Source organism: Vigna radiata, chromosome 7 (genome assembly GCF_000741045.1).
Source record: "Vigna radiata var. radiata cultivar VC1973A chromosome 7, Vradiata_ver6, whole genome shotgun sequence".
In the NCBI taxonomy this organism is placed as follows: domain Eukaryota; kingdom Viridiplantae; phylum Streptophyta; class Magnoliopsida; order Fabales; family Fabaceae; genus Vigna; species Vigna radiata.
This window is the reverse complement of record NC_028357.1, coordinates 28,219,948-28,233,107: the sequence shown is the minus strand read 5'-3', so window position 1 is coordinate 28,233,107 and position 13,160 is coordinate 28,219,948. Positions and strand designations below refer to the sequence as shown.

At 30.0% G+C, this 13,160-nt stretch overlaps 1 protein-coding gene across 1 annotated transcript in view; it reads right to left on the bottom strand.

Moving 5' to 3' along the window:
- The window catches only part of LOC106769268 (solanesyl diphosphate synthase 3, chloroplastic/mitochondrial), an 11,395-nt gene extending 5,694 nt beyond the window's left edge, over nt 1-5,701 (bottom strand). Inside the window, exons 1-5 of the mRNA XM_014654812.2 lie at nt 5,360-5,701; nt 4,076-4,165; nt 2,122-2,202; nt 1,929-2,000; nt 934-1,068 (exon numbers count right to left, since the gene is read on the bottom strand). Of these exons, the coding sequence (XP_014510298.1) occupies nt 934-1,068; nt 1,929-2,000; nt 2,122-2,202; nt 4,076-4,165; nt 5,360-5,494 (513 nt within the window). The 5' untranslated portion in view covers nt 5,495-5,701. The remainder of the gene's footprint in view (nt 1-933; nt 1,069-1,928; nt 2,001-2,121; nt 2,203-4,075; nt 4,166-5,359) is intronic.
- Nucleotides 5,702-13,160: the final 7,459 nt, after the last annotated feature.

Genomic DNA, 13,160 nt, shown 5'->3' with positions numbered 1-13,160 from the left:
TTACCCTATTTATCATGATTATATTGTGTCTAGGGTTATCTTATTTATCATGATTATATTATGTCTAGGGTTACCTAATTATCATGTACTCTTTATCAATTTATTTTATAAATAGAAGATTATGGGAGGGATCAATTCCTCTAATATTACTTTACATTTTAATTCTCAAGTACAACAATTAAGCCTTACCATTTTGAATAAATATGAAAAAAAAAAAAATTCTTTATCTCACATAGTGGCTAAGCTTTATCAAAACAAAATTTCAATAAATATCGATATATGGCTTTCCAGATTCATTCATTTTCACTTTTGTTTATGATATGATTCCCTTATTAATCTTTTACCACAACCATAACCACAAATAGATAGAAACCATAAACACAATCATGAGCTTTCCAGAGTTATGACAAGTAAATGACTTTCTTCACCACCATTTAATAAATTGAGTAGTTCAGTTATTCTTTTTCGCCAATGAATTTTTTATCATACAATCACAAGAACCAGAAAGATACATAAAATGTCAACAGCAAGTCTTCTACCAGAGAATAAAAGTGGTTATAAAACAATAAATTACCATATTGGATAGAAAAAAAAAAAATAAATGGAGAGACAATCCGCCAGTGAACTGATGAAATATATAAAATATTGGTTTGAATCAGTATTTTAAATTTAAATTTATCTTTTAATTTAATCTAAAACATTTTTACAATAAATAAAAAGTTTTTTTTTATATAAAACATAACATTTATACATTTATATTAATATTGCAATAATCTCTTTTCACATATTTTTTGTGAAGTTATTGACAGTCAAGAACATATCATTAAGTATAGAAGGGTTTTAAAAGTTCTGCATTTCCAATAAAGAAACTGTCAAAATCAAAGCTAATTTGTGAAAAACAGACACCACGATAAAATTTTCTGAAAGACTTACATGAATCATCTCAGTTATTTCAGCTATCCGCTGTTGTCTTATGCGTACATCAGTTGTCAAGTCACCTCTTAGCTCAATAGGAGCAGATGCTTCATTTATTGGTAGATTTAATGCTGTTGCCATTAACAATAAAACCTGCAGAAACATCACATCGTTAAACTGAATATCGAATGTGAAAGAACAAAACAAGATTAACAGTAAACATACGAACAAAGACAAAATAATAAAATAGATGTTTTATCACCTTATAACTATATGCACACTCACAAGGGAAAAAAGATGGAGAAACAAACACCATAGTCATCATAGTTAATTAGCACATGAAGTGAAAAAGTAATAATGTTAGGAAGACCTCCAGATTCAGAGAACAAGTAAAAATATGCTTAAACATAAGTTGCACATATGGTTAAAAATATCATTGTTCCTAGCATAGCCCAAACTACTAAGCTTAAATATACGAAATTGCCTATGATGTGTCCATAAGCTGTTTTAGCTTATTTCAGTTCAGTAAACTCCCTAAGATAATTGTCAAAACAGCTTACAGCCTCACAGCACAAACGATCTAACCTTTTTTCTTCTTTGATTATAAAATCAACTTTAATACTCTTGCATGATAAGAATTTATTCAATAATCACGTAAGCAAGATATTTACCCTAACACACCCTTAAAGCATCTGTCAACTGTCAATAATTATATTTCACAGAATTGGGTAAACCTGAGCTCACGATACAACAGAGGAAATGAGTCAGTGAGTATGGATGTGTAAGCTTGCTTGTATTAATTTTAAAGGGGCAACTTGATAGTCAAGTGATTGTAAAAGAATTCACAACTTTCCAAGCATAACTTAATGCTAGTTTAGCTCCCACTATTACAACAATTGATGTGCAAATATTAAACCCAACAAAATAATTGCTGCACAAGCATAGAAGATCTGCAGCAAACATTGATGCAAAAGAATATAAGAACATCTACATAGCATTGAGAATATGCTTACTGTAGGGCGAAATCGTTTTCCTTCCACTCCCATTTTGAAGAAGTATTCAGCAGCAGAGGCAAGCTTAGGAACCTGATACATAATAAACAATTCTCACCATGAATTATGTCTGATTTCTAGGCAGCAAATGACCCAGCACTGAGCCATTGATTCAATGCATACACTAGAAAGTAAATCAAGTACAATCCCATACCTCAGCAGCTACCATTGCTCGGAGTTTGTTACCAAGAAGTGACAATTCGTCAGCAACCAGTGAAAATGGATCATGTTCATCCTGAGAACAGTACATGTATCATAATGGAGAATTAATTATAGATAGATAATTGAAAAATACAAACAAGAGTCTTCAATGAATCTTTCAATTTTTTATTACGGATATGTTTGGTTGTATTTTCGTCTTAGTTTTTAAAAAGTATTTTATATAAAAAATTTCAAAAACTATTTATTTTAGTGGGTTGTAGAGGAAGATGTGAAAGATAATATGTTTTTATTTAAAAAATGAGTCAAAATAAAAAACTGAAAACAGAAAACCAAGAAAACTAAAAGATATTGTTTTTTATTTAAAAAAAAAAAAAAAGGGTATATTAGCGTTGAAAACAGGCTTCAAAACTACTAGTATCAAACAAGATTATTTTTCTCAAAAAATAAAAAAAAAATAGAAAAACAAGCAGCCCTAAATCTATCAGTATTTGTTCAAAACACAAAAGGTTTAAGTTGTTCCTGAGAACAGATAGGGAACAGCACAGTGGATAAATAATGAAATTTGTATTACTTATAGTCATGTTTGTCAATCACATTCTATTGCATTACAGCCCTGGGATGCTACCCATTTTTAGATAAGGAGGAACCAAATTACACCGCTACAAGTTACCCCAACTAACTTTGAATAACTTTTTATTAGAAAATATTACCTCAATCTGCTATTAATTGTAAAGCCTTATTACATAGATCACACTCTACTTTATTACAGCCCTGAGATGCTACCCATTTTCAGATAAGAAGAAACCAAATTACACCACTACAAGATACCTCAACCATTACATCATTCAATAATTTTTTATTAAAAAATATTATCTAAAAATCTACTATTAATTGAAAAGTCTCATTAAATAGATCATACCTACAAAATTTTACATTTATCAAAAATTGTTTAATATTCCATTGATAAACATCAAAATCAATGTCACATATACCTTTAATATGCTAAGTGAGAACTATTTGATCACATACTTATAGTTTTTAATTTTAATAAAATTTGACAAGAACATCCAAGTTGTTATATAGTTAAAGTTCAACACTTCAATTGATAAAATCACATTTTGTATGAAGTTGTTGATAACTTCAGTGTAACTTACATTGTATCTAAAATTTCACAATAGCGTTCATCCTACTATTGCAGTCTTGGAATCAGCCACTGCACACTAAATTCCATGATTGATAATTATGTTTATAATGCCCTTGCTTTTTTTCCTTTATATGCATGTGACCACACTCGTAAACACACCAACATGATTAGGGAAACTCTTTGTAATTCGGGTTTTTAGTAAGAGAATATAATAAAATTTAGAAAGAAAAAAAATGTTCCATTACATTTTCTGTCCCTCAAGTATTGCGATTGTATGACTTTGGTATCCTATGTTTCAATTGTACCAACAAGTCCCTCAAGTTTTCTCCTATTTACAATCGAGTCCCTCCATCCCAATTGCATCTAATATTTTAAGTCATTGATTTGCTTAGAATGAAAAGACATTCCTTTTGTTGTTCGTTGGTGTTATAAAAACTATAATTTACCCTCAAAGCCTCATTAATATAACAACTAACTCAATACAATCATAAGATGATTTTAGTGTTCAAATATGTGTTTTTAAGCATATACATTGTATTTACTCTGTCATGACATGTTAGTTTGCCACATCAGTAAATCTGTTAAATATCGGACGGAGGGACCTGGTTGTAGATGGGAGAGAACTTGAGAGACTATTGGTGTTTTTGAAAACTAGCATAACAAAATTCTACAATCTATCCAAGGAACTATAATGCAACCAGGCCATATAAAAACAGCATAACTGATTGAAGCAGTAAGAAATGGGGATTCCAACCAATGAACAGAAAAATGAGAAGTTACCAAGAAAGAACACAGAACTAACCTCAACTACAGAGCTGCTTTGTTGATGGATCAGATATCTACAACTATGCAATGCTGGTAGGCCATTTGAAAAATTTAAACTTCTCATAACCTGCATCACACCATAATCATTTTCAAGCAAAATTAAGTCTTGCAAGACGTTTTCCTTCAGAAGAAGACGATGTTATGAGAATGAAATAAGATAAAAAGATGTATTGTGATGATGAAAGAAGACTAATTAACAGAAAGAGGATAAGAAGTTTTCTTTAGGTAAATTGATAAAAAAAAAATGAACCTACGGAAGAAGCAAAACACAACCGCAATTTAGTGCCCGATTGAAAACTAAAGGACAAAACTTCTCCTTCCCTGAATAGTCTCAAGGCAATAGTGCAAAACATAATTTCAAGTTAGTGAGTCTGAAATGAAGTTCCTTATAAGTTGAGCAACTTGAGAATACCATTGATCGAACGTTTGAATAACATTCTTATATTACATAACAACTACCACCAAGGTCACTTAAAGATTATATATATATATATATATATATATATATATATATATATATATAAGTTAAAATGAGGATTTGTTAAAGAAGAACAATAGAATGAGATTTACTAAAAATAAATTAAGAACTCAAGTTCTACCCTTAGAATAAAAATTAATGAGTATTCTTAAATCCTATGTGACAACAAGGAGCCGCCAAAAGAGATTTCAGAACCCAAATTTTCCAATGCTCTTAACCAATTAGACCTCAGCCACTGATACAATAGAGCTCTCTTGTACCTCCAAATCTACTAAAGAGATTCCTCTCCACCGGGCACAGATATCATTACTTGTAAATTACATTATATGATATAAACATAACTGTTAATTACTAGCAAAACATAAACTTCCCGTACAAGAGGCTCAGTGACCACAAAATAGCTTACCTATTCACAATTCACCGCAACAGATTCTACTTCCACAAAAGGTTAAATCACCATACTACAAGTTCTTCACTTTTGATTTGCAAAAAGACAATTCTAAATTTGAGCTCCCAAGACCAGGAAGAGTTTACTAAAACTCAGTCCCAATGACAAGTGCTACCGGCATAACCCCAAACAGTTGGTAGGCACATCGTGATGTTTACGAATTCAAAAAGCAGTGATCCCGCATGCCGCATTGCGAGATTACAATTAACAGAAAAGGGGCGAAAGCAGAAGCAACAAAGTTCGAGACTTGAAATCGGACAACAAGAAATGAGATCCCAAAACGCGCATATTAAGTGAAACAACACAAAGCAAAAACGTATAATAAAACAGGAAACCTGATGAGTAGGGTCTCCACGCGAATGAAAATTATGCGGGATAAGAAACCGGTGGTTGTGGTCTCCAATGGACAGAAACCCCCGACATGAGTTGAAGCTTCCTCTGAGGTTTTTCGATATCCGAGAAAATAACATCGTTTACAACGAACGAAGGCTTACGAAAGACAGGAAATGAGAGAGGAAGAGGGCAAAGACTTTAAGGCGGCTAAGGAAAAATGGAATTAGGAATTAGGAGCCGTCGAAAGACAAGTAAACAGACTCCTTTGCAAAAAAAGAAGGAAACAATTACGAGTTTACGATGTGGTGACGACGACGAAATACAGCCATATATATGAATTAATCATAATTTTTCCAATATTCTTGTTCACTAATAATTTTTTTCTTTTATAATTGACTGATAAATCTTGTTTAGGCCTGACACCGCGAGTTGCGTGCAATTTTGGGACATACACCCACCCCAAAGGGTTAATTTTATGTTCATTTTTTTTATTCTTTGACTAGTTTGGTTAAAAGGTTACAAATAAACAAAAAAGTAAGCTTAATTGTCATCTAGTATGTCTATGTCCATTTCTCCTCATTAATGAATTAAACTTTTGTTTCTTAATTCACCTTAAATGCGTAAGAAATTATTGCTGACATAATAACTTTTAAGAAATTTAGATAGAAGTTAATATATCTATTATAATAATAGTTTATAATTGAATGGTGGTGTTTTTTTATTGGTTTACACTATTTATTCGTTTGAGATGGGAAATAATATGAATAGTCAACCAACAATTTTGTAAATATTTAATTGAGTTTTAAAAAGAAGAAAAAATGAGACTGTGATTTCTTTTATATTTAAGCATAACATAGAGTTAGTTCTTCAATCAGTTTTGTGTGAACTTTATAATCCGTGTTTTTAATAACAAAAAATTGTATTCAAATAAAAAAAATGTTGTATGGCAGAGTTAGTTCTTCAATCAGTTTTGTGTGAACTCTATAATCCGTCTTTAGTTAGCATTCATTCTTTCGGTTTGAAGGTTTTAGGACCCAACTCACATATAACTAAACAGTATTGATTATTTCAGGTTATATTTACAATTTAAAATTAAATACATATCACTCGAAGTTAAAGTTTTTCCAACTGCGATCTCATAATGAACGTGTTATATCTGCTTAAAAAGTAATTGTTAAAATGTATTTTATATTTAAATGATTATTATAAAGTAAATACTAATGTGTTTATTTTTTTACAGTAAGACCCCAACTAATGGTATTTTTAAAATGGATGGTAGTTTAAAAATAGTGAGAGTCAATTATTTTAATATAAATAGTTTTGTTACAAATGAATTTTATTATTTTAAAATATATCATTTTTTTAGAAATCGTTTTTCTAAAATCATTTGACTTCACTCTAGGAGTTATTCTTCTTTGTTCGTCTTATTGAAGAACTAAGACCGTATGAATGGTCCTAACGGCGAGCTCTTCAATTCAAACGAGTCAATTTCTTCGTCTAAGTAAATTAAGTTTCGATCCCTTTTATCTGATCCTTTCTTTATCTGTTACATGTGGGTCTTGCTGAGCTTACATGTGTCTTTTGAGTTTTAGTTTAAGTCTTTATTGATAAGTGATTCTAACGATATACCCTGATCGTTTTTTTGTTTTTCCTAGGAGTATATAGAGTTTCTTGTGTGTTGGAGTTGTTTTAGGCCTTTTAAAGCGGTTTAATTTTCTGTTACGTAAGGGAAGTTAGTGTTTATGCTTGAATTTGTTGAAATTTATGTATGATTAATGAACTGTTATGATGAGATGTTGATTTAGTTGAACTTTAGATGAATGACTTGTTGGTAATTGTGTTTGATTTGGGTAAATTCAATAATGTGATACTTGATGTTTTGTATGAATATGTGTTGGATTGTGAGATCCTTGTGAATGATGTTTTGGTGAAATTGTGGTGTTATAATTGGTTGAATTATTGAATGGAATGGTATTTATAGAATTTGGGATCATTTTGGTCAAAAGGAGTGGTGTTGGTAGTTGACTTTGGGAAGAAATGGTAAAATGGCATAAATGAGAATTTGGGATCTTTAGTAATATCATTTAGGATGGGTTTCGATGATGATTGAACATGTAGATTGGTTAGATTTGCATAATAGATTATAGGTTGTTTTTTCATTGACTTTTAAAGTGTATTTTGAGGTTTTGAGTAGTGAATTTTAGAAATTGAAGGCTTTAGGTAAAATAGAGAGTTTGGAGTTTGCTTTTGAGTCAAATTGGACTTGTTCAGACCTGTAAATTGCTTGGTCAAGAGTGAAAATTGGTAGATTTGAGTTTTGGTTCATAAAATAAGCTTTGAGTTGATTTTTAAGTAGAAATTTCATGGTAGAAGGAGTCAATATTGGTTTAAATTGGAGTATATATGTATATACAAGTTGATCATAGCTTTGATTATCATTTAAAAATGTTAGAAGTTGGTACAAAATGCACGGGAGAAGACATGAGAAGTTCGAGTGGAGTTCTTGGCAGATTTGGAGGATTGCTAGTTTATGCAAAGAGGCTTGAGGAGCAATTAAGGGTTATGGTAGTGAGTTTTAGGGATTGGGCGAGCTCCCTCACTGGTCTGTGGGAGTTATCTGTTCTCTCACTTGTTAGGCAAGTGAATTAGTTCGTTGGGTGAGTTTGTAGGGTGTTTAGGTGATGGTTGTAGGGGCTAAGCGAGCCAGCTCATTGGATTGTGAGAGCTCACTGGTTTTGCTCTCGTTGGGCGAGTAAGTCTGGGTTTTATTGCTAATTTTGAGTAAACTATATGTTGTGTTTAATTGTGAATGGTATAATGATGTATTTTATATTCTATGATATGATTGAAAGGTGTGATGACATGTGAATGATGGTTTTAAGGAGTTCAAGGAGAATTCCTTTGAAATGGTTACGTGTGTAAATGTATGTATTGATATAAGAAGCTAATAATTAGATGTTATTCTAATGCTCTCAATAATCCTTCAGCCTTAAGAAGAGAAGGATGGTTATGTGATGAAGAGTAGCAGAGGTCCCTAGTCTATTGGTTATTTGTTAGTCATAAATGCTTAAAAGGACTAACCATGGAGTGTGGAGATTTTTTAAGGAAGGTGTTGGTTTTTTTGTTGTTATACCACCTCAAAGATAGAGTCTCTATAGTTCGATATCAATATATGTATAAAGATGGTCAAGTCTAAAAGGAAACATTTTATTACTTAGGATTGATTGTTTTATTTGTAGTATATGTCTAGTTATATGAACATGATTTATGATTGTTTTCGGTATATTAACTTACCCTTTATTCTTTATGTTGCTTGTTTGTTTTGTTTCTTCTCTTTTGCAATGATCACCTGAATGATGTGAGCTTTGGAGATGTCTTTTGTGAGCAGGTGCTAGAAAGAGGAGGAACTATGGTGTAGAGTAGAATGTTAGGTTGCATCATTCGATAATATAATTACTCTATTACGCTTTTGGTTCGGTGTAATATTTCATAGTACTCCAGGTTTTAGTATATGATTTGCTATTATAAATTAATTTTTGATTATTTGGAATAACATCTTATATATTTCCTTTGAGTTAACTAACGAGTGCTATGGTAGTTGAATGCTATGAAAAATAAAAATGTTACATGTGTCAAGAGATATATTTTGTAATTATTATTTTTCCTCTTACGATATCTACTTTTTATGAAAAAATAAATAAATTATTTCTCAAATATTGAAAATTCAAAAGCGATTATTCTATTAAAAAAATCTTAAATAATTAAGCACGAGTTGTTTCTCAAATGCTTAATTTAGAAGTAATTGTTTTATTAAAGAAAACATTTTTTTTCTAAAAGAATTAAGCAAGCAAACTTAATAATGAGTTACATGGAGGATAAATTTAACTCTTCTAAGTTTTATGATTTGTGATTATTCTCTAATTAATTTAATTCTCGAAATGGTGTCGTATGTAGGGATAACAAAAAAACTCGTACCCACAAGTAAAAAATCTGTTACGGATATTCAGTGTTTGCGGATAGTGGGTATTTTAATATTCACTCATTAACGGGTCAAGTTCAGGTATCACACTATCCGTACCCGCTACCTCTTTGAAAATGAAATTATAATTTTACCCTACTTTAAATTGTTTTCTAACTGTTCAATCTTTACTTTCTGTATTTTCTTTGCCATCAAAGAAATAACAAACCCTAAATCTCACTTTTTTTTCATACACTCTCCTTTCATTAGCATTGTCGTCACAAAAGGAGAGAAGAAAATGAAGTTCAATCTTAGGGTTTCCTCTAACCGGTGCAAGAGTCGCAAAGCCCATTTCACGGTGTCGTCGAGCGTCTATCGCGTGTTGATGAGCGCGCCGCTTTTAACGGATCTCTGGTCCAAATTCAATGTGTGTTGCGTTCCGATTAGTGAAGGGTGACCTGCTTGGGTCGTGTTGGTGAAAGGACGTCGCATGGAGCAACAAATCTTCTCTCGCGCACTAATGGGAGAACGATGAGCTGCTGCAACCGGCACAGGTGGCATCGTCAACAACAATCTCAGTCGGCCGAAGGAAGGCGCGCGACGCTGCTAGGTGCATAGAGGACAACTGGTTGCCGCGAATGAAGGAGGAGACAATTGCTCTCATTGAAGTGAAGACCCTAGGATTTGTAAGTTCTGAAGAAGAAAGGAGAATAGAGCTTTGGGCCAGAATTTGGGCTTTGTTAATGCACAAACTATTGCAAAACGAATATCCAACGAGTATCTGCGGATTGAAAAAAAATCTGTGAGTTTTTTTTATGCAGGTAGTGGAACGAGTAACGGGTATAATTTTTAGATGTGGATCGGGTAGTAAGTAGACATTATCCGTACCCAACCTGATCAATTACTATTCATAGTAATATGGTGGGAAAAAGTTTATACCCAGTTGATATTTTATTTTCTTAAAATATATTTATATATTTAAGTTCGTGGAAGACACGGTTAAAATTAATTATTATTGAAATATTTTCATTTTGTAATTTATTTTACATTATGATTTTCTCTAAAATATAATTAAATTATATTTAACTTCTACTCTTAAAAATATAAAACTATTAAATAGGATAACAACATCTACCTATATTAAAAAAATTTAGGATATCACATGTGTTTTTAATGTAGTTTAAGAATTTATCTTGGACATGATGGAAGCTAGTATTCTTAAAAAGTAAAAATAAAGTTGTCAAACTTGTTTGATTGTCAGTTGCTTGTCATCCACAAAATTAATTCCGTCAAATGATTAAAAGGATCTAACCTATTATACTAGAATAGGTTATATCTTTAAAAAATCAGATAAAGCAGGAGTAATATAAAAATAAATTGTACAAAAATTTATATTGATGCATTTCTATAACAGATATTATATCTCAGTTTTAATCTACCTGTTAAGTTTCACTAAAATGATTATTATTCAAAAAACACTTTTGAAATATATTACAAATATTCTTTTCTTCTTTTTTTTGACAAAAACATTAAAGTTTTACGAATATAAATATTTTTTTTCACTAGTATCTAAATAACCCACATGAATATTGTTTGACGTGTTTGACCAAATTTTAAATTTTTACAATAGATAATGTTAACACAATACACTTTCTTTTTTAGAGTTTTCATCCATTACTCCTTTTTTAGAGAATATCTTTTGACTTAAAGGCTTTAAGAGATACTTTTAGAACTTTAGTATTTGAATTTAAATATTCTTGTTTACTTACTTTGTCTTTTCATAAACATTCCTAGCACAAAAATAAATAGGGTTAAATATATTTTTAGTCCTTATACTTTGGGGTGATTTTCGTTTTAGTCCATTTTCAAATTAAGGTACAATTTAGTCCTTTAACTTTAGAACACTCTAGTTTTAGTCCTTTTTACCAAATTTTTTTAACTTTATTTGTTGTTTCAAGTACGTTTCATTATAGCATTTGGATTGTTTACACTGTTTGACACATTTTTGTTTCAATGTTAACTGAGAAACACGTTTGAAACAAAAGTTAACAAAAATTGGTAAAAAAGACTAAAACCAGAGTTTTCTAAAGTTGAAGGACTAAACTGTACCTTAGTTTGAAAGAGGGACAAAAACCAAAATCGCCCTAAAGTATAGGGACTAAAAACATATTTAATCCAAATAAATACAAATCAAGTGCATGTATATAGCCAATCATTTATAATAAAATGTTTATTTTATAACACTTAATAGATGCAACATAATGCATAATTTATTCATAAGAAAAAAGACAAACAAATGATTTAAACATAACGCATATGTATATATATAACTACACTATTCACGAGTAGGCGATGAAAAAAAAAATATTTTTAATCAAGATCATTATCATTTGTTTCCATTAATCAAAACATCAAATTAGGATTTCTCAAGGTTGAATTTTTGTAATTTATCCCACTTTGAGTTGCTTAACAAGTTCATGAATTTCAAACACCATAATTCAATTTAACTAAAAACAAATATACAATAAATATATGATGAAAATTGTCACTTCTCTTTCTTCCTTCACCATTTTTATTTTCTCTTCTCTGTTAATCTCTTTCTCACTTCTTTTTTTTATATTTGTGCTTTTAATCTTCATATCTTTTAAAATCTGATTGCATCTTATAGTAGTTAAGGAATTTAATCCTCATATCTTTTGAAAGCTGATTGCACATTACTGTACCTAAGGAATTAAAGAGCATTTATGCTCGATCAGAATTTTAAATCAATTTTTTTTCTTGTATGATAGAGTCAGTTGAGAAAAGTAATTCTGTTAATTTATTTTACCATATAAAGAATTTGTGTTATGATATTCTGATTTATGACTCTAAATTTTGAGTAGCTTTATTGCTTGGATTTATAATTTTTGTTTTGAGGATTAGTCTTTTAAAGGTAAAGAAAACTATTTAAGTTTTTTTTTTTAAAAAAAAACCTTAGATATATCTAAATGTAAAAGTGACTTGACTACTGATTTTAGTTTAAGCAAGAATTATGATTAATTGAGAAATTATTTGAATGATTGAATTTGAATATTGTTGAATTATGTTTGGTAAATGCTTCTTTAACGGATTTTTTATTTTAATACTTTTTGATATGTTGATCCAGTGGCTAGATCATGCATGTAAGTATAGAGTTTACTTGAATTTTTAAATACGGTTTAGATAAATAGAATAAATTTGTATATATTTCTTTATAAATTTGATGTGAGTGTGAACATGTATACTTGAATTGAATTAATGTATACTTGGATTAAGAGATTAAAATTGATTTGAAATTAGTAAAAAATGATATTTAAATATTGATTTGAATTAATGAATTGAATTGTTTAGAAGTTGTGTGTAGTTCTGATACAGGAGTTGATTTTTCTAATATTTTTGCTCAAACTAAAACAGAGACATAACTTTACTCTCTACCTTATTATCATTGTTCTAGTGCAAATAGAGTTGAAAATAAAAATATTTTTGACCTTATTTTCGTTCATTTAATGTTTAATTTTAGATTTTTAATTAATTTTTGGGTTTAAAAAATTAATTTTGTTAGAGTTTTAATTTTAATTGAATTGCTTAAAATTACTGATTTTTATTAGGATTTTTAATATATATATCGTATATTTTGTAATACTTTGAAATGGTTTATACTATATATGAACCATATATTAGGCTATGTTATATATTTTATGCTTTGTTTTAAAATGTTACATAAATCATCTATTTAATATTTCCAAGAGAATAAAAGTAGTTAGTTATACGAAAACACTAATAATTTTTAATAGCATAGGTACTATATTGAAAATGTGGAATGTGTA